The sequence below is a fragment of the Leptopilina heterotoma genome, unplaced genomic scaffold, assembly GCF_015476425.1.
Source record: "Leptopilina heterotoma isolate Lh14 unplaced genomic scaffold, ASM1547642v1 Lhet_239, whole genome shotgun sequence".
Classification (NCBI taxonomy): domain Eukaryota; kingdom Metazoa; phylum Arthropoda; class Insecta; order Hymenoptera; family Figitidae; genus Leptopilina; species Leptopilina heterotoma.
The window spans coordinates 207,346-230,928 of NW_025110955.1; the positions used below are offsets into that span (position 1 = coordinate 207,346).

The 23,583-nt window shown below is 30.4% G+C and overlaps 2 protein-coding genes across 5 annotated transcripts in view; one reads left to right on the forward strand and one right to left on the reverse strand.

The window, feature by feature from the left end:
- LOC122502819 (ras-related and estrogen-regulated growth inhibitor) overlaps positions 1–23,583 on the reverse strand; it is a 144,496-nt gene that overhangs the window by 72,727 nt on the left and 48,186 nt on the right. The gene's annotated exons all lie outside the window — the stretch shown is intronic.
- LOC122502817 (transcription activator MSS11-like) overlaps positions 1–23,583 on the forward strand; it is a 132,471-nt gene that overhangs the window by 32,610 nt on the left and 76,278 nt on the right. The window contains exon 1 of one of the 2 annotated variants that reach the window (XM_043613078.1): positions 21,586–21,654. The exons of the other annotated variant lie outside the window; for it this stretch is intronic. Coding sequence (XP_043469013.1) covers positions 21,601–21,654 — 54 coding nt within the window. The 5' untranslated portion in view covers positions 21,586–21,600. Of the gene's footprint in view, positions 1–21,585; positions 21,655–23,583 lie in introns of those variants that run through there. 2 annotated transcript variants of the gene reach the window in all.

A 23,583-nucleotide genomic window follows, 5' to 3' on the forward strand; every position in this document is an offset into this window, starting at 1 on the left:
TTTTGGGGTTATGCCTAAACCCTGATCTGATGGGTTTAAATGGACCTCGGATTCGGATTCAGCGACCCAAAAAACATAAGGTACACCTAGTGAGACCTCCAGATCAGAATCAAAATTTTTTTTTGTGTGGCTGTGTAATCCGCGGACTAACTAGTTAATGTCCACATTAACGGATTCTGGACTTTAACTATAACATATATATATTGAAGATATTTGAAAAATATATTTGAAGAATTGTAACGAGGTAAATCGTTACTTATTTCTCCAAATTTGTCGCGCGTAGATAAAGTAAATTTAAATATAGTGAGTAGATAAAGTAAATTTCAATATAGTGAGTTGTTCGTCCGTCTCTTTCTTATCATAGTTTTGTCTTGTTTTCTTGGCAAGTCCCTTGTGTGTGTCCTTGGTTCAGCGACTCGAGAAATGTGTCCTTCGTGAATTCTGAATTTAAATGATTTCGCGCATGATTAATTGTCAGCGACCGTCACATGACCAATGACCTTTTCCAAGACCATTTTAGGTACTGTACAGTGGGGATAAGAAAGAAGGGTCCTTCCCAATTTTGCATAGGAAAGATGAAGAAGTAAAATATGATGAGGAAGCCTACCGGTGATTAGAAGATCGGATTTTCACTTGCTTGTAACTTACTTGCAGAGATTTAAGTAGTCGCGACGTGATTTTTGACTAGCGTCAATTATCGAATTTTCTTACTTAATATTTTATTTTGTATTTTGTTAATGGTTTAAAGTTTAGAGTTGTTTTTTATTAATAAATGAGTTATTATTTGTTAATTGAGAGTTTTAAGTGTTTTATTTATATTTTTGTTGTTGTGTTGTAAACGGTTGAGAGTGCCAAAGACGTTATAATTTGGTAGCGTCTCAACGGCTATTTATTTTAAAAAAGGGGTTCGTTGTCAAAAGTTGTTTTTACGTCGCAGCTTGAAGAAGAGGAACTCCCTGATGAGATTTTTGGAGATTTGTTATTATTATTTATTGAAACTTCGGCCTATTGGCCCAGAAGTGGACTTGGTTTACATTATATATATATATATATACTTAGACGCATATATTTATTCACATATTCATCCTCTCATTCTTTAACAATCCTTTTATTTATTTTTTTCATATTTTTCTTTTTCCTTCCAAAGTTTTTTAATTATTCTGACCTTTACATTTTCATTATTCCTATCAGTTAATCTTAACAATCTTGTTTTCTCGTTATCGCCTAATTCCACAAACCAAACTTTTGTTATTTCACAGTCTTTTACGTAGTGCTCTAATCTATCCCAACCTTTTGTACAAAATTTACATTTCCTTTTTTCGTCATCCAGCCAATATTTCCTATAATTTTCTAAATTTCCGCATCTTATTTTCGCAATTAGGCTTAAACCTTCTCCACCCTTATTATCTATTAAATATTTCGGCCTATCTCTGTTTTCTTTAATGGCTTTGTACCTATGTTTATATTTTGATTCGTCTATTCTACTTTCCTCAATTTGTCTTTGTATGTCACGTTCAGTTCGTTTAATTTTTTTATTAATATCACAGTTTTCATTCATTAACCTTTCTACCTCTATCAATCCCAAACCATTCCGATTAAAGTATTTTGTTCTTTCTATCCCATACAATGTACTCCAACCTTCTTCTTTTAAAGCTTGCCAGCATTTTTTTTACTAGTCTTTCATCACTCATATTTCTTATTCTTTTCTCAAAAGTTATAGCCCTTAATCCCCAATTTATCTTTAATTGGTAAAGTCCTGTTTCCTTTGTAATTAAATATCGCGGTGTATAAAAATCTAACTTTAAGACCCATCTTAAATAATCCATAAATACTTTTTCTAATTCTTTTTTAACTTCCCAACCCCAAATTTCAACCCCGTATGCCATGACACTTTCTACTAAATATTTAAATAATTTCCATCTTCTTAAAAAGTCACCCTTGCAACTTCTTTCTCCTAAACTCCATGTCTGCTTAGCTGCTATTATTCCTTTAGCTTTTAACTCCCTAATATGATTTTTGTAATTTGCTTTTTTATTAAAAATAAATCCTAAATATTTAAATTCATCGACTTCTTCTAAAATTTCACCATCCCATTTTAAATTAACCTTTTTTTCGTTTCCCTTTTTGTTAAATACTAAAAGTTTTGTTTTTTCTGTGCTTAATAATAAATCTTTACTTTTCAAAAAGCGTTGTAAAGTACTTAAAATATCCTCAATTGCATCCTTATTTTTGGCTAAAAGTACTAGATCATCCGGATATTCTAATGACCAAATTCTTTCATTTCCTATTTTTACTCCTCCTATTCGTTTGTCTTTGAACATTTTATTCATTCCTACCATATACAAATTAAAAAGCAGCGGACTAAGACCACATCCCTGCCTTACCCCCTTTTTCACCCAGAATTCTGTTGACATTCCTTCATCTCCTCTAATCAGCACTCTAGTTTCTTCATAAATTCTTTTAAATTTCTTCACCAGTCGCTCATCAATACTCATTTCTTCTAGCACTTTCCAAAGTTTAGGTCTATTCACGGTATCGAATGCTTTTTTGAGATCCACAAACACTGCAAAAAGTTTTTCCTTGTCCTTTTTCGCTTTTTGTGAAAGATAGTTCAATACAAAAATATTATGCATTGAGGACCTTTTCCTTCTGAAGCCCGCTTGTGTTTCCGGTAGGAGCCTTTTTTCTTCCACTTCTTTTTCTAATCTGCACCTCAGCAGTTCTGCATATATCTTATATGCAGAAGGCAGCAGAGATATTCCCCGATAGTTTTTTTCCTTTGATTTGTCTCCCTTCTTATACAGGGGAACAACAATACTTGTTTTCCAGTCCATTGGTATTTCTCCCTCCTTCCATATTGCCCTAATTAAATCAATTAATCTTCTTCTTACATCCGCACCTGCCCATCTAAATGCTTCACTAGGAATCCCATCAATACCTACAGCTTTCTTTTTTTTCAATTTCATAACTGTCTTTCCAATTTCTTCTCCACTTGGTAAATCTTCTTCCAATTCCTCGTATCCCACGCTTTCACTACTACTTTCTTTACTGCGATTATCTTCTCCTTCTAATAACTGCATAAAATGGGTTTTCCAGCGTTCACAACTTATTTCACTTTTAACATTAGTTTTCTTCTTCTTTCTTTTTTTATTGAGAAACTGCCAAACTCCATTTTCATTCTTGATATTGCTCAATTGTATTTCTTCTTCTTTTTTCTTTTCTTTTTCCTTATTTCTGAATAGATCTCTCATTTCCTTTTTCTCTTCACACAATTTTTCTCTTTCTATTAAACCTTTCTTCCATCTATAATGTAACTTTCTAACTCTTCTCTTCTTTCTTGTGCACTCTCTGTCCCACCATGTTTTGTATCCAATTTTTCTCTGTTTTACTACAATCTTCTTTTTCACCATTGCTCTAGTAACAATCTCCTTCAGCTTTAACCATTTTTCTTCTATCGTCGTTTCAACTATCCCTGTATCATTTTCTGGAATTTCTGTTTTTTCTCTATATTCGTCGATTGATTCCACTGACCAGCAGATGAACTCCTTTTCTTTCTTCTTTTCTTCTTTTGAACTTTCTTGATTTCCTTTTCCATTGATGGTAAGCAACAGGGGCATATGGTCAGAGTCCACCCTTTCGTCGATTTCAAATCTTTTTACAACATCTATACACTCCTCATCTACAATAATATAATCTATCACCGAACTTCCTCTAGGACCAACGTATGTATATTCCCCTTTCCAATCTCCTTCATACGTTCCATTCATTAAGTACAAACCTTTATTTTGAATGTTATTTATAAATTCCTTACCTTCATTACTAACTGTCTGATCTTTACTATTTCGCCGAAAGTCGCTCCCAAAACGCGCTTCATTTAATCTACCACCCATGTTCCCAGTCCTAATATTAAAATCTCCTCCTATTATTAAACGTTTATTTATATCTGTGTCAATCACTTTTTCAAGATCCTCATTTATCATTTTTAAGTTTCCAGAGTTATAAACTGACCAAATATTATAATCTGAACCTTCAATTTGAATTTTTGTTTTTATTAATCCTTCCCTTTGTACTTGAATTAAAATGTTACTACTCTTATTTAAACTCTTTTTTAATCCAATAATGAACCCACCTTTTGCCCTTCCTTTTTTATTTTTTTTAGTAGCTGGAACATATTCCCATAGATGTGATTTAGGTAAAGAGTCCTTCAATTTTTCCCAACCTTTTTCATCTACCCAGGTTTCAATTAAACTAATAAAATCAAACTCAACTATGTATTTCCAAAAATCCTTATCTTTATTCCAAATCCCAGCTGTATTCCAGAACATAAATTTCCAACCTTTTTCTTTTACTTTTTGTCCCTTACCTTTTAATGTTTTTTTTCTCCACTTCTGATTATTTAAGAAACAACCTCGTTATTTTCCTCTTCATTTGCAATTTGCAAATTTTTTTGGCCCCTATTTTTGATATTCGTTTCTTCAATTTTCTCCCACAAAGACCAAACTCCATTTATCCTGACTTTACCAAAACCTACTTTAACCTCAAATCCTTTTTCTCTTTGTTCCCTAGCCCATTTTACAATAGTTTCCTGTTTTTTTCTCTCTGCCCAAGAAAGATCATGTTCAATGAAAAATTCACTATCTTTGAGTTTTGTTTTATTATTCCAAATTTCCATCTTTTTCTCCCACGATTCTATTCTCGCAATAATTACCGGCCCACTTTTCCACGCGTTTTCAACTCCCCCTTCTACTTTAAGTTTGTTTCGCAAAAAATCGATTGTCCAATCTTTTGGATTTTCTTTTTCAATTTTCGCTCCTCTAATAACTATATTATTTTTCCTTGAACTTTTATCATTTATTTCTAGCATTTTTTTAATTCTATTTACCTCATAATCACTTAACCCTCCCATACTCCACGTCGAACCAGCGAAACTACTCGTGCCCATGGTCTTTTGACTAATCTCAGACTCACCCATTGAGCCTTTTTCTGATATTACTTCCCTATCAAAGTAGTCAGCTATTTTTACTTCTAAATCGCTTACCTTGTCTCCCATTTCCGCAATTAATTTATCTTTTTCTACTTCTCTTGCTTTCAACTCTTCCATATTTTTTCTCAATTCAATTTTATCTTTTTTTAACTTTTCTATTTCTGATTTCATTGTTTTTAATTCCTTTTTTATTTCTTTCAATTTTTCATCGCATGTGTCGTGAGCAAAAGTGACTTTTCTGGCGTTCGAATCTAACTGTAAACGCGTTTGTTTACTATCAGTACTACCTTTACCTTTTTGACTTGACATCCTCAATATCTGTTTTATCGATCAAACTATCTTAATCTTATATTTTCTCTAAGCGCCGCCAGGGCCACAACTTCTGCTTACGTCGTACCTAACCTCAATTTTTCGCGTTACACAATTTTGCGAATATCTATTCAATTTCAACACTATTTACGCTGTCTATACTTTTATCATGAAATTCGATTACACTTTACTTATATAAACACTTTTTTTTACAATTATCTGTTCAAATCTCTTAAAACAATACAATTTTATTCGCAGCTCGTACAATGCACAACCATGCACTCACACGCCACCTAACCAAGTCCTTTTGGAGATTTGTTGTGGTGAAGATAGTTTTTCGAATAACGGGTCGTGATGTAAATTTGTGATGCATTATTTTCTATGAAAAATTATATATTGCAAATTCTACCTTATAGAATATATTGAAAAATACATTGCAGATTATATTGAAAAATTCTCAAAAATATTTATGTTTGAAGATACAGTAGAATCTCCCATAAGTTAATTTTCCCCTATCATGTAGCCCTTCCAACTAAAAAACACATGCGCATAGTGGTATCGAGATGGCTGACACATCATAACCTCCAAAGACTTGAAACATTATATATTTTGAAATTGACCGCCATGCGCAATAGGTCACAGCGCTCTAATTTGTCCTTATACAGCAATTCTCTCTTAGGGTGAAGTCCCATGGCAGCGTTTTGCGTTGCGTTTTGTAACTAGGCCATGAGTGCAAATATAGCAAACATATATCTCCATCTCTCTCACACTCATTGCCTAGTTACAAAACGCAACGCAAAACGCTGCCATGGGACTCCACCCTTATGTTAACCCCCACAAAAATTAACTTATGGGAGATTCTACTGTATTCTGTTTCTTAAGGGATCAATAGTTCTTTAGTTGTTGTAGGTCTACGTTAATAGTTGCATTATTGGAATTGAATTATTATATTGAATTATTGGAATATTTCCAATAATAAACCTTACATACTTTTACTTGAAATATCCTACTATGTACGCCTTTTCAACCATGGTCCATGGAAAAAATATCCAAGGCACAAACTTCCCATCGTAAGTAAAGGAAGCCGATAAATGAGAACCCTGGTTAAAAAACCGGACAGATTTTGGACTAATCCGTAATTTGTCCGAAACAGTGCGGTTTATGGTCAGGTTTTTGTCACCCGAAATTAATCCGGATAAATCCGAACTCTATACGGTTTGTGAACAACTAGTGAATTCGGAATTTATCCGAAACAGTGCGTTTTATTGTCAGATTTTTGTCATCCGGAATTAGTCCGGATAAATCTGAAATCAATACAACTAGTGAATCCGGAATTAGTCCGAGACAGTCAAAAATTAATCCGGACAATTTAGTGAATGTTAATAAAAAAATAATTATACAAGTTTTACATATTAATTATTATTACTACATGTACATTCAACATATTTTTCAATATACCTATCGCAATTTTGTTTACATTAACTTAAAATTTCTAACGCTTGAGGATTCGAACCTGCACCTATCTAACATTATATCGCACCGAAATCGAATACACTAACCACTATACCACGCTCGCATGGGTGTTCAAATTCATAATAGAGTTTATCAAGTGCCACGAAAAGAAATGACTAAAAACTAACACATCAATGTTAATTATAATATTGAAACAAGATAACTAATTATACTAGTAAATTTGTAAAAACAAATTGACTGCAGAAATAAATATTTTATTTACCATAAGTAAATACCCTGAATAAAAAGTCGGACCGATTTCGGACAAATCCGGAATTTGTCCGCAACAGTAAGGTTTATTGTCGAGTATTTCACCCTGAATTAAGTTTAAAATCTCTTTGGTTTAACCAGTGAATCCGCATCTAATCTGAAACAGTCAGCTTATGGTCAGGTTTTTTCGATCGAAATCAGTCCGGATAAATCCGAACTCAATGCGGTTTGTAAATAACCAGTAAATCCGGAATTAGTCCGATCTAGTCTAAAGTTAGTCTGATAATACGCAACTTCCAAATGTGAAATTATTCCGATTAAATTAGGAATTAATCTGGTTTTGATCAGGTTTTTGTCATATGAAATTATAATTATAGTTTGAATTTATCTGCATTTAATACAAATTTTGTTAATGGGTAATTCTCCGCGTAGCGCACGATTTAGTTTATGAAATTAAAAAAAATTTTTTTTATCGTTATGGTTATTGTCAATATATTTTTTTGAAGATGAAGGCTTTAAAAAGAAAAATCCATAGCGGGCCGGAAAAATTATTTATAATTTTTGTTGTAAACAAGTGTAGTAATTAACTAATTCACTGTTTGGACACATTCTGTCAAAAAAAATTTTGCGGTAATTTAAACAATATTATAGCGTAAATCTCATTTAAAAATTATTATTTTGGTAATTCATGGAAATTTATGGAAATTTTCGCGATAATTCATAAAAATATGTAAAATTTAAATTATTATTAAAAATTTGGATTTTGGTAATTTATGGAAATTTTCGCGGTAATTTATGGAAATTTATAAGGTAATTTAAAGAAATTTTGTCGGTCATTTTTAAAAATATGCAAAGTAGAAATCACAATTGAAAATTTTTATTTCGGTAATTTATGGAAATTTTTGCGGTAATTTATAAAAATTTTCGTGGTAATTTATGAAAATTTATTTAAGTAATTTATGGAAAAATTTCCTGAGCTATAGGTTTTTTTTATTCCTTATATATGTGGCACCATAACACTACATTTGCACTAGGTTCTTCGTAATACGAAGGTCGGTGGAAATTCTGAGGTCGGTGGAAACTCAGGCTGGTGGGAACTTTTTCAACCGACTTTGGATATTTTAATTTTTTGAAAAAAGTATTATTAATTTTCAATCGGTTTGAAGTGGATCTCATTCGTATTGACCAAAACTATATAACTACGCTTTATTTAACCTTTTTTATAAATAATTGTTTAATTTGTGGTAAAATATTTAAGGGTCGGTGGAGGTCGGTAGAGATTATTTTGTGATTCCCTTATCAAATTTCCAACTTAAAATGAGTGAAAAATGAATAAATCAATTAGAACATTGATTCTTTTTCCTGAATTAACTTAAGGAAGTTATTTTTTGTGTTTACAAAAGTAATTTTAAGTTAACATTTGATTTTCATTTAAATAATTTACTGTTTGTTAATAAAATAATGAATAGCATCAAAATTTGCTGTCAAGCATAAACTGAAAAAAACCTATATGAAATGAATTTTTTTAAAAAATTTTTTTTATTCAACTGTACTAAAGTAGACGATACTAAAATGTCAATAATAATTGTATTTATTATTGCATATTACTAAAATTATTAACTTTTTTTTCTAAACTTCCTGTGGGGACAGGTAAAATTTTGACGTTTTTAGCCTTAAAACCGCTTATTTATGAAAAATTATAATATTAGATACAAAAGTAATTATTGGTTTTTGTTTCTAAACATATAGATAACCTTTTCACGTTGGAATTGTAAAAATATATAAAAATTATTTATTATTTTTTCATTACAACATGAAAAAAACCAAGTTCTGCGCTACGCGGAGAATCACCCTAATATACAAATTCAATATTATACCAAAATCATTCCGGATTAAGTCTTTGAATTGGATTGAATATGGATTGTTTTGGACTGTCTGTGGATTGTATATATTTACAAATTCCATATTATTATAAGACTTATTTTCGGACTGGGGTGTTTTAATAGGATATTATTCGGATTTCCGCTGACTATTACCAGATTCTTTGCATACAGATTTTGGATTGTTCCATAGTTGTTTCGGATTAAATCTTTCAACTGGACTAAATTCGGATTATTGCCGACTGATTTCGTATTCTTTACATATTGATTGCGGATTATTCCGTATTTATTTTAGATAAATTTTTTAACGGACATAATTTCGGATTATTGCGAAATAATTACAAACTTAATTCATACACATTCAAGATTACTCCAGACTAATTTATGATTTCTAATTTCGCTCGGATTGATGTGAGATTAACGCGGATCATTTTCGAACATTTTTCATACAATTATCGGACTGATTTTCACTAATAAGTATGTCCGGATTTAATCCGCCCCACAGCACCGAAACTTTCCTAAAAATTTATTAAATATTTACTGGCAATGTTTACTGCAAGTTGTGTTAAATAAATGATTAAATAAATGTTTAGCGCGAAACTTTCCTGAACATTTATTTAATCGGGACATTTAAATCTTTACACAATTTTCACTAAACTTTTCAGTTAAATATGCCGAATATTGCAAGTTAATATTTAATAAATTTTTAGGAAAGTTTCGGTGCTGTGGGGGCGGATTAGTCCAAAATTTTTACCAGGGAGCTAATATGATTCGGGTGGCTGTCTATTACCTGATTCTTAGCATACATATTTCGGATTATTTCGTATTTGTTTCGGAATAGGATTTTCCAACACTAATTCTAAATTTAAGCGGACTAATGTCGGATTCTTTGCGTACAGATTTCGGATTATTTCGTATTTGTTTAGGATTATGGCTTTTAATTAGATTAAATCCGGATTATTGCAGACAATTTTTGGATTCTTAGCATACAGATTTCGGATTGTTTCGGATTATGTCTTTCAATTGGATTAAATCCCAATTGTTGCAGACAACTTTCGGATTCGTTGCATGCAGCTTTCGGATTGTTTCGTACTTGTTTCGGAATAGGATTTTCCCACACTTAATTTCAAATTGTTGCGGACTAATACCGGATTTCTTGCTTACAGAGTTCGGATTGCTCCGGACATTTTGCGGATTAAGTTTTTTTTACTAAATTAAATTCGGATTGTTGCGGACTGATTCCGTATTCTTTACCTATTGATTTCAGATAATTTCGTACTTATTTTAGAAGAATTCTTCACCGGTCATAAATTCGGATTGTTGCGGACTAATTACGGACTGAATTCGTAGACATTCAGGATTACTCCGGAGTGTTTTCGGATTCAGGTTTTCGTTCGGATTAATATCAGACTAGCGCGGATCATTTTCTGACCTTTTTCGTACTAATTCGTACTAATCTGTCCGTATTTAATCCGGAATAAGTCCGAAATTTTTACTAGGGAATAGATCTCCCCCATTAACAAATTTAATCGATTCCATCTTGTTTTGCACGATGAGCAAAAATTTGTCCTATTGCGGAATATTTTGACGCGAACATTGCACTTTTGCTGTACATTTCGGTAGTGAGGTGGTCATTGACGAAAACAACGGATAAATTTTTCGATTTATGCTGCTTTTCTATTAACCGCTTAACCACTGCACGCAAGGACATTCGCACATCTCCTTTTAACCACGGCGGAAGATCTGGTTGACCTACTATAATTAATTGTCTTTTATCCTTATCGCCGAGTATGTAATTTGACAGTAAATCGGTTTCGCGACGAACTGACATGTATTTATCCCATTTATTCAGACGAGCAACTTTTGGTTTTTTCAAAATGTGTTGATTGTTAAAAAATTCTCTTATTAAACATTTTGTTGTCGTAATAATTGAACGTGAATCTTTATTATTAACTTTATCTTTGAATTCTTCTGTTTTTAGCAAATCGTGGTGATAATTTTGCGAAATATGCTTTTGAAGAACTTCTCTCCTTCTTCTCCTTCATTTAAATTTTGATTTTTTGGAATTGAAAAATTTACTTGTTCCTTAGGTTTATTTCAATTAAAAATGACGGACACACCTACTCCATCCGTCATAATTGTGCCCGAAAATTTTAACTCCTCATTTATTCGCAAATGAGAAATGTTAAACAGTCGAGTCCATCGATTAACATTTTCAATATATATTTATTTTCGTGTCCTTTTCCCAAAATTTGATTATGTTCTTTTTTTACTTTTTCCATGTCGTCAGTAATTGGTTTTAAATCTTCATTAAATCTCAAGCACGTTTTCTCCGTTGTATAAATGAATATATTTTATCTTTGCGTGAATGTTAAGTACATCCATTACTTTTTTATATTAATCTGTTCTTATATTATTTTGTATGTATTTCTATTACACCAGTATAATTTTGTATATTTTAGTTACATATATAGTTACCCATTTATGGTTCACATGGACCGCGGGAATGTATTATAAATAAATAAAGTTTCATCAACTTAACTTGCAGGATCGACAATTCCTTTTTTTGCTTCGTTACAATTCTTTTTCCTCTTTAAGGACTGAATTTCTTTACTCAATGTTTTTTCTATCTTCCGAAAGAGAATTGAATTTCGCCTTTAAAGATGACATTTTAGTTTGATGGTCTTTTTCTTCGATTGCGATTTTTTTTCTTAATTTCTGAACTTGATAAACCTTTATGTTTAACAGGTACGGGATTGCTGACAATGTAAGTTTTTCCTTTTATTTTATTCAATTCCCTGTCCAAATCAATCAAAGTATTTTAATCCGCAATTCATAACTGGAACAAGATTAAAAGTCTTAGTTTTATTTTTTGCGAAATGCAATTGCATTTCGATAAACATTTCGGTAAACGATGAAAAAACTTGAGGAAATTATGGCAATCGTTACGTTTATTAATGTCTCTAAAATCTAAATTTTCTTCATTCATCCTATTTAATGTTTCATTTTCACATTTGTTCTCAAGGACAAGATCGTCAACGAGGTTTTCAATAATTTTTAATTTTTCATACATTTTCATTTCCATTTTTTCTGCATCGTTCTTCTTCTTCTTTTTTCCACGATTTCGCCGTGTCGTATCGCAAACACATTTCCTTTGTAAGATTCTATTGCACCTTTTTTCATTTTGCACTTGATTAAATATAAGTTTATCTCTTTTATTTCCGAACATGTCTCCAGTAACGTAGCATGCGTTTCACGACGCAATTGTCTTGATTCTTCTTTTTTCCTCTTCTTTCATTTGGACCGTTTCTTATTGTTTTTTTCTTTTCTTTTTGTTTGCTTCCCGTTCAGGTTCTTGTTTCTTTCGACGCTCATCATTTGATTCGCTCTCTTTTTCATTTTTAAACCTTTCCATTTTTAAAAAATGAGCTAATTGATTGTTCTGACATCTCTTGAATTGGTGAAGACATTTGTCTTCACCAATTCAATTCTTTACGTAGTCGAATTTCTCCATTGGTCTACCAACATATTTTATAAGTTCTGGAACAAATTGTTTATTTACTTGTTCTAGTATTTCACACCCGCACAAAAATGAAGATAGGTACTTTTTTTAATTCCGTTGGAAAGCCTATTAAATTTCCAATAAAATAACACCTTTTTAATAAAATTACATAGATAGAAAGCGAGTTATCATGTTATAAACATAAAAAAATAATTTCAAATTTTTCGTAATTTCTTACCTTGAGTTTGCCACCTGGAAAAATCCAGAAAAGTTGATGAAAAAATTGTTATTTTTCCACCTTATTCCTTATAATCTAAGCTTTAAATTGAGACCAAGAACGTTAAAAAATATATACGGGTTCCCGAGATATTCAAAAAATAGTCCTACCGTGCAAAAAAAACTTTCGACCGCTGATCACTGAGTGATCTGCCGTCAAGTCAGTTGAGTGGTTGACTACGCCAGGGCCGAAACTCAAAGTTCGTTAACTGGGCCCTTACTCGGGCTCCACTTTTAGAATACCATTCCATTTTTATTTCATGCTAATTAAATTTTAGTATATAAATAATAAATTCATAATAATAATTATTATTATTATTATTATTATTATTATTAACATTATTATTAATAATAATAAATAATAACACTTATAGGTGAATAATTTTAATATTACCATAATAGTTGTAATTATATGTAATTCCATTATTTTTTAATTTTTATTATTAAAAAAATTATGCTTTTAAAAATTGAAAAATTTGTAACTTTTTTATCATTTATTATTTTAATTAAATTATTCTTTTTTATTTTTATTAACTTTGTATTAATTTATAAGCATAAATCATTTTTTAATATACATTTAATTATCAATTAAAGAAAATAATACATTTTTAGAACTTTCTTCCCGTCAAAGTAACAAATGAAAAAATTATGTTTTTCAAAATTGAAAAATGTTTAACTTTTTTATTAATAATTATAGAAATTAAATAATTTTTTTATTAGCTTTCAATAAATTTATAAACATTCAGAGTTATTTTTTAAATTTAAATTAAACAATTTATTTAAGGAACTAATTAAGGTTACTATTACAAATTAGTAATAATAGTTATTTTAGTTAATTCAATGCATTGATCATTCGTTTGTTCGTCTATAGTCCGATGAACTTGACTTTTTTCTCGCAAAATGAACGGAATAACTGTTAAACAAAATTTGTTTTTTTAATTTATTTTTATTTATTAATTTTATTTTTTTATTAATTTAAGGTTACTATTACAAATTAACTACTAGTTATTTTAGTTAATTCAATGCATTGATCATTCGTTCGTTCGTTTATAGTCCAATGAACTTGACTTTTTTCTCGCACAATGAACGGAATAACTGTTAAACAAAATTTGTTTTTTTATTGCAACATTAATCTTTTTACGTATTTTAAGAACAGTCTTTTTTATGAAATTTACTTATTATAGCAATGCGATTGTCTTTTTGAGCAAAAACTTTTTTCTATCACGCGACCATCCAAATTCTCAAGCTCCCGTGTTTGATTGTACAAATACGAACAATTGTTAAAAAATATTAGTGTGTATATTTTAAACTTAAAACAAAATGCAATTATAAAACACATTTTTAAATTCAATTTACTAACCACTGTAAACATCAATTTATATTTTTTAAAGAAGGCCATTAAAATGTAAACAAACATAGCGCAGTTAACACAACAGTACGCACACATACATAGCTGTATGGTTGATGCGTGTATCGCTGTTTGTTTACGTGCTTCCACGTTAAATTAAGGGAATTCAATTTGTTTTAAAATGGTTCTAAGAAAAGAATTAAGGTGGGGTAAGGTTTGTTTCGTCTAAAGAAGATCTTTTTTCATGAATTTTTTTAGAAGAAATTATTGCTGTCGATTTATTTTACATATTATTATATGATAGTGTAACATTTGAAGAATATTAAAAAAAAATTTTGTTAAAAAATAGATAGAAATAACGAAGTTATTGCAGATCTCCGCAGGTGCCTAGAAAAAAAGTGTTTGTGCGGTGACCAGCCTACAGCATCACTGGATCAACTAAAACCAAAAAGTGAAAATGTTTTGTTTAGTTTATTACTTTATCTCTCAAGTGACGAAGAGTATTTTTAAATTTTTCAATTTTTGACACCATTTTCAAGTCAAAATGACGATTTTTGACGAAAAAATCGACCTATTTGTTATTGTAAAATTGTTAAAAATTTTAAAAACTCGACGTCACTTGAGAGCTATTTATATGTAGAATAAGTGTACAAAATTTCAAAACGATCGGTTCAGTAGTTTTTCCGGTAGGTTGGTCACCGACTTTAAAAATGACACTTTTGGGAAAATAGATTTAAAGTTTTGTACACTAAAAAAATGAAAATATCTTTAAAAAGCTGGACTTTCTTATAAAATACGTACGTATCATCATCGATGCTAGGTCCATACAGAACGTCATCTAAGGCAGCTTTTTGCTCCTTTCTACGTAAAATTCTGTCTTCTTTGGTCAAAAAAGGCGCGCCAAACTAAGTTAGAGGTACGTTCATAACCTACTGTAACTTCGTTAGTTTTGCTCTGAATGGTCTAAAAATTTAATACAATATTCTTCAGATATTGTAGTTTCAGTAAAAAAAAATAAAAAAAAATGGAAAAAAAAGTTGTCAAACCTTACCCCCCCCCTTAAGCATGAAGTTGAGAGCAAAAGTTGTAATTTTACATCAAGAAGGATTGTTTTATAGTGAAATTGCAAAAAAATTTGGATGGTCGTGGTAGGAAAAAGTGTACTTCTGCACAAGAGGACAACTATACGTAAGACTGAAAATTATGGTTTTCGCGCATGCGCACATGCAATATATTTGTCTCTGTCTTTCTCAGTAACTCAGATGCGACTGAGAAAATCATTATAAGCTACAAGTTGAGAAGGTTATGTTTAATATTTGTGAATGTTGTGCGTTTCAGGAAATATTATTAATAATAACTATTAGTAAATTGAAAAAAAATTAATTTAATAAATATAAATGTGCATACAAAAATATATACTAAAGAGTGTATATTTTTCAGTGATAAGTAATATATTAATAATATAATAAAATATTTATAAATGTTCAGAATCAATTTTTTTGGTATATAAACTACAAAGTGTTTTATTCTTTGTGGAAACAATTGAACAATTCCTAAATAAATAATATTTACGAATTTGTAATTTACTTTAATTATATACTTTATGAATAAACAGCTTTAAATGTCACATAAAAGTTATCAATAAGTTAATTTATTCGTTTGTCGATCATTGTAATATGATGTTTTGCATCCTGGTATGCAACAAACCATAATTTTGAAATTTTATTTTAAGAATCATATGTCAAAACATAACCATAACCTATTGATAAGTTTTTGTTCTCTCACTTGCTTATATTTTACGATATAAAGAGAGAGAGCAATATGCGCATGTACTGCGCATGCGCGCGGAGCATAAGTTTTGTCATTCTGCGAGTATAGTTCCCCTACAGAAAAAGGTTTCATTTTTGAGAGACTTCACACAGTCAGTTCAGTCTCCTTAGTCTTACTCCCTGTTGCGTTAATTAGTAAACGTGACAGAAAAAAAAATAATACATATGTTTAAAAGTTTATTCAAAATTATTAAAAATAAAAAAAATTTAAATAAAATAATAAATGATAAAAAGTTACAATTTTTTCAATTTTTAAAAGCATAATTTTTTTAATAATAAAAATTAAAAAATAATGGAATTACATATAATTACAACTATTATGGTAATATTAAAATTATTCACCTATAAGTGTTATTATTTATTATTATTAATAATAATGTTAATAATAATAATAATAATAATAATAATAATAATAATAATAATAATAATAATAATGCATTTATTATTTATATACTAAAATTTAATTAGCATGAAATAAAAATAGAATGGTATTCTAAAAGTGGAGCCCGAGTAAGGCCCCAGTTAACGAACTTTGAGTTTCGGCCCTGGCGTAGTCAACCACTCAACTGACTTGACGGCAGATCACTCAGTGATCAGCGGTCGAAAGTTTTTTTTGCAGGGTAGGACTATTTTTTGAATATCTCGGGAACCCGTATATATTTTTTAACGTTCTTGGTCTCAATTTAAAGCTTAGATTATAAGGAATAAGGTGGAAAAATAACAATTTTTTCATCAACTTTTCTGGATTTTTCCAGGTGGCAAAGTCAAGGTAAGAAATTACGAAAAATTTGAAATTATTTTTTTATGTTTATAACATGATAACTCGCTTTCTATCTATGTAATTTTATTAAAAAGGTGTTATTTTATTGGAAATTTAATAGGCTTTCCAACGGAATTAAAAAAAGTACCTATCTTCATTTTTGTGCGGGTGTGTTTTTTAATAGCTCGCGGTGTTAGCGTTCGCACAATTTCTGTCGGTAGAGTACATTCATTTTTATAATTATAACATTATAAAGTTTATATTTTATTTATATTTAAAAAATATTGTGTGAAATTTTCATTAATTTTTATCAAGAAATTAGCCACTAACAGCAAATCTTCACTGACGTCTCAAAATAAAGTTCCATCGCGTTGTCCCTCTAGCCTCTACCTCGACGTTGTTGTCACGTCATTTATGTGTAGAAAAAGTGTGCAAAATTTTGAAAAAAATCTCTGCAGTAGATTCGGAGCTACGGTGGACACCGCCCTATTGAAAATACCCACATGGGATCCTACATGGGATCTTACGTGGGTTCTTATACAAAAACCTGTATAAATTCACAGATCCCACGTAAGAATCCACATGGGATCCCATGTAAAAGCACATGTATATTTGGGACACGATTTGAAGCAGGAATTCATGTGGGAATTTGAGTTTGTGTATCTACATAGCAATCCACATGAATTCCTATGTGAGAATACATAAAGGATTCCATAAATATGGGATTTCATGTTTCATATATAAGATTTCACATAGGATTTCACAAAAGATTTGATATGTGATTAAATTAGGGATTTATTGTGAGAATTTTCAAACGATTAAAAATTATTTAATTAAAAATTAAATAATAAATTGTATTATTATTTAAAATCATCAGTAAGAAAAAAAATTCGATAATTTGAAACACTTCTTCTGAGCCATAAACTCTCAGTTATATAGTGTTAAAAAATCATGTTAACAGGGGGAGAAGTCGCTCTCGCCACCTGGCGGTGAAAGTATATGAACTGTGGTATTCTGTATCATTAATAAAAAAACCATGTGAGATCCTATGTAAGATCCCGTGTGGAAAATTACATGGGAAATAATATACGATCTCACCTGGGATTTCATATAATTTTCATTCCTATGTAAAATTTTACGTAAGATCCCATATGGTTTCATATGCGGGAAATAACATAAAAAATTACATGGGATCTTACGTAGGATTTTACATAGAAATGAAAATTATATGAAATCCCAGGTGACATCGTATATTATTTCCTATATAATTTTCCACGTGGAAAAGGATCTCACATGGTTTTTTTATTAATGATACATAATACCACAGTTCATATACTTTCACCGCCAGGAGGCGAGAGCGACTTCTCCCCCTGTTAACATGATTTTTTAACACTATATAACTGAGAGTTTATAGCTCAGAAGAAGTGTTTCAAATTATCGAATTTTTTTTCTTACTGATGATTTGAAATGATAATACAATTTATTATTTAATTTTTAATTGAATAATTTTTAATCCTTTGAAAATTCTCACAATGGATCCCTAATTTAATCACATATCAAATCTTTTGTGAAATCCTATGTGAAATCTTATATATGAAACATGAAATCCCATATGAAATCCTTTATGGAATCCTTTATGTATTCTCACATAGGAATTCATGTAGATTTTTATGTAAATACACAAACTCAAATTCCCACATGAATTCCTGCTTCAAATCGTGTCCCAAATATACATGTGCTTTTACATGGGATCCCATGTGGATTCTTACGTGGGATCTGTGAATTTATACAGGTTTTTGTTTCAGAACCTACGTAAGATCCCATGTAGGTACTTTTAATAGGGCGACTCTGAAACACCTAAATTTGAGAAAAACGCGTTTAAAAGTTTCAATGATTTTTACACTACAAATAGTATATTAGATTATAAGGGCAGAAAGTTCGAAATTCCTGCACTGCGCGTAGTTTAGTTTAGGGCTTTCGAACTTCTGCCCGTGTAATGTATACTATTTTTCTTTATATAGGGTCGAAAGTACGCTCGCTAATTTATTTTTTAAGAAAATTGCAATCGAGTTTCATTTGACAGCCGGACATCTTTATTTACTTTTGCTCCTCGCTTCAACGCCTCTAGCGGACACTCGTGAAGCTCTGGTTTTTTCTCTGTCTCTCTCTTGCAAACAACATTCGCCTGCCCCGACATTTGATGCACGAGCGAAGCGAGTGCTTCTGGTTGGGGGCAGGCACGAAAAAAAATGTGAAAGATAAATTAATATTATATTTTAAAAAAATTTTTCTGTTGGCTCAAAATTATTAATTTTATGTTTCTAAAATTCTAAACATTCTAATGAACACAATTTCATTATTTCTTCAAATTATTACAATTTTATAATAACATTTTGGCACGTATTAAAAAAGAAATTACAAAATTATTAATTATTTTATTTTTGTTTTTAATGTTTATTAAAATAATTTTTGAAAATAATTATATTCGCAAAAGATTTTGTTCATTTCAATATTCAGCCCAGGTTAAAATCCCCGTACAGGATCCTTATAGGATCCTCTCGGGATCCTGTGCAGGTCCTGTGCAGGATCCCGACCGGATCCCGTGCAGGAAATTGGAACAGGGTTCCTGTGCAGGTTCCGATGCAGGAACCTTAGCTATCAAAGGTTCCTGTACAGGAACACTTGCAGGATCATGTACAGGAAACTTTTTAATTTTTTTAATTTTTATATGTTAAGCAACATTTGACATACATAGACTTCATATTTCAATATGTTAGGCTCGTATAACAATGTTGGACAGAAAAATGTATTGCGCATTCGAGAAACTCATAGAAAACTACTGCGCAGGAGTTAAAAATATAAATAAATTAATTGAGGAAACTGTGTAGGATCCTTTACGGGTTCCTTACAGGATCCTTTATACTTAAGTACCTGCAGTTTACAAAACTGTACACTGAAAAAAAAAACTAGTAGATTTGACTACTTTTTAACTACTCTACGTAATTCAATAGGTCCTCAACTGAATTCAAATAGTTGTACTAACTGTCATAAAAGCAGTTAAGACAACTAAGAATGTAGTTGGTTGAATGTGATTTAGTAGTTTATTTGACTAACTTTAAAGTAATTATAACAACTAAGATTTTGGTAGTAGATTTTACTACTTAAAGTAATTCGATAGGCTTTAACGACATTTTTGTTGTAGAATTAACTATTATTTTGTTTTTAAATCTACTACTTTAAGTAGTAGGTTTTACTACCTAAAGTAATTCGATAGGCTTTAACGACATTTTTGTTGTAGAATTAACTATTATTTTGTTTTTAAATCTACTACTTTAAGTAGTAGGTTTTACTACCTAAAGTAATTCGATAGGCTTTAACGACATTTCTGTTGTAGAATTAACTATTAAAAGTAGTTAATGATCTGTTTTATAAAGTAAAAATTAACATCTTTTTGTTTTTGTCAGCAACTACTTAAAAGTAGTAGAATTATTTATTATTATTTATTAATTATTATTATTACTGAAATTCATTTTTCATCTCCTCTAGCATTCCTATTGGTCACATATACTTTATAATTTTCAACACTTATGTACATAATGGAGAAAAATCCTCAAACGCCGGGGATTGAACGCACGACCCTAACATTCGCAAACCGATAACCTAACCACCTAACCACGCTCGCACGCTACGATGGTCTGCATGAAACCTGATGACATTCTTGACATAGATCAACCGACAACTGTAGTTCATTTTACAATGTAATGTAGTAGTATTTACTACTTTTACTAGTTCTTTTTATCTTCTTTAAATTCTTATTTCTGAACTTTGCTTTATTTAAAAATGCTGTTCAATCCTTTCTAATTACTTTAAGTAGTACAATCTACTACTCAATGTAGTAAAACTTAAGTTCAAAAAGTTAAAATTATCTATTATTTTCTCACCAAAACTACTGCATTGTGTAGTAGATTTTGCTACTTAGAGTGGTTCGATAGGCTTCAACAATATTATTCATTTATTTTTATTACTCTAATGTTGAAGTCAAATCAACTACTATAACTACATAAAAGTTGTAAAGTCTATTACACGAAAAAGGTTTGACTAATAAAAAAATTAGTTCCCTCTACTACTTCACGATAGTCAGTTGTGCAAGTCACGTGTTGTTTCAAATTCAACCGTATAAATTCTTTAATTCAACAATTTGGTGTTAACTATATTAAAGTAGTAAAATTTACTAGTTAAGAAAGTGTTACGTTACTTACAAAAGTAGTCCCTTTTACTACTTTCTATTTATTACTATAAAATTGTTAAATTTACTACTTATGAAATGTTGAGTAAACTATTATCTTAGTTGTTCTTACTTCAGCACTGTAGTCAATTCTACAACTTACCTGTTGTTAAAATTTAACTACATATATTAGTAGAATCAACTACTATTTATCAACTACATAAAAATAGTTAAATTAACTACGCAAACCGGGTTAGACTAACTAAAAAAGTAGTTGTTTTTACTACTTTTCACTTAACTACCCAAAGGTAGTTGAATTTGTCAGCCTAATTTTTTTCAGTGTAAAGGTTCCTGTGCAGGAACCTTCACAAAGTTTCCTGTGCATGATCCTGCAAGTGTTCCTGTACAGGAACCTATGATAGCTAAGGTTCCTGCATCGGAGCCTGCACAGGAACCCTGTTCCAATTTCCTGCACGGGATCCGGTCGGGATCCTGCACAGGACCTGCACAGGATCCCGAGAGGATCCTTTAAGGATTCTGTACGGGGATTTTAACCTGGGAGAGCTTGTGGATAATAAATTTATAAAGTAAAAAAAGTTTTCTTGATAATTTTTTTTCTCATTTTATATTGCAATAACAATTACTCGTTAAATTGTCATTGAACTCGAAATTTTCTTATTTACCGACAGTGGTGTTTTTACAGACAGAGAATTCTTTTACTCCCGCTGTAATAGAGGGCGTGTGTAAAAATCTTCCAAAGCATAAATGTTTGACTTTCTGCTGCGAAATCGCAGAGGCAAGTACGTACTTTCGACCGAGGTATGAAGAAAAAATAATTATAATTATAAAATAATTATAATTTAGTTTAAATGCCGGGATTTTAAGAAAATCCGTAAAAAAATAAATATTACTATTTTCCTTGCCTCTACTCAACTCAAGTTTCAAATGTAATTTTTATATATGTAATTTTCTCATGAAATCCCTCAAACCTTTTTGAAGCTCATATAAATGTAATAAAATTCAAACTCAAAAGATTTAAATTATAATTTCTTCAAATATTTTAATGTTCATTCTTATGATTTTAATAATGGTTGGGGTACAGTTCTTCTAAATCGTATTTTCTAAACATTTTTTTTTATAATAAAGGTGAATTTCTAACAAACTTTTTTCTAATAAAGGTGATTTTGAAATTTTCTGTCTTCAAATAAAGGTAATTTTCTAAAAATTTATTTTTCTAATAAAGGTAATTTCCAAAATTTTCTAACAATATTCAATTTTTGTAATCACGATCAATTTGTTAATTCTTAAAAAAATACTTGAGATTTCGTTAAAAAATTATAATAAAAAATAGAAATTATGCAAATTTTTTAACAAATATTTTAAATAATCTAGTTAAAAATCGTAATTAACAAATAGAAATTATAGGGATTTTTTTCCTACACGGAAAAAAATTTTATGACGCGAACGAGCAATATTGGGAATATAATTAAACAACTTTTTTCAGAAAACAGATTTAATTAGAAATCGCCTTTTTTAGACAAAAAGGATTAGAAAATATTTTTTTAGAAAAAGTGTTCGCCTACCCTAATAATTGTTAGTATTCATCCGAAAAATATATTGAATATATTGAAATGTTGATAATTGAAGGAAAGAAATTTTTAATAGAATTTATATATAACAATGTTGGACAGAAAAATATATTGCGCATTCGAGAAACTCATAGAAAACTACTGCGCAGGAGTTAAAAATATAAATAAATTAATTGAGAAAACTGTGTAGGATCCTTTATACTTAAGTACCTGCAGGAACCTTTACAAAGTTTCCTGTACATGATCCTGCAAGTGTTCCTGTACAGGAACCTTTGATAGCTAAGGTTCCTGCATCGGAACCTGCACAGTAACCCTGTCCCAAAAATCCTGTACGGGATCCTGCACAGGACCTGCACAGGATCCCGAGAGGATCCTTTAAGGATCCTGTACGGGGATTTTAAGCTGGGTAGGAGACTGAATTTACCAAAAGAAATAAAAATTCTAAAGATTTAATTAAAAAATACTATTTTAATCATAAAAAACATACTAAATATTTAAACTTCAAAATTTAAGTGTCTTTAATCAATTTATTTTTGTCAAACAAAAGTGGCAAATAAAATTCAGTTCACTAATTGAATAATATTGTAAAAAAATTGTTCGATATTAGAATTTAAACTTTTTATGGGCGATTTACTTTTCGCCGCTAACTCGCTCCCGTATACCTGCTCGGCGTCGAAATCTCGCTCCCGGGCCCTTCCCCTACTCTACCTACTTTCTGGGCACCGTCAGTCAGACATACATGGTATGAACTACTTCTCCCCCCACAAAGATGCAGTCAAATTTCATTGACGCCCTTCCCCTGTCATTTTATTCTCAGATTTCGAAGGAAAATTCTCGTAAAAATCGCAATTATATCTTTATAAATAACAAAATTTTTCTCCAAAGTTCAATTATTTTAATAAATGTCAAAAAATTCTTGTCCTAATTTCAATTATATTCAATAATAACATTTTTTTAAGGAATTCAAAAAAAAAATGTAGCACTTCTGCTGCTCACCGCGGAGGTCTACAAAAAACTTAGCACCATTTACTGATAAAAAAATTTTGAAAAACACTGTTTTAAGCCTTAAAACAGGTATAACCCTTTAAGTAAAATTATTCAAAAGTGTAATTCTTATTAAAAAGAATGATTGATTGTCTAAAATTGTATTAAAAATAAT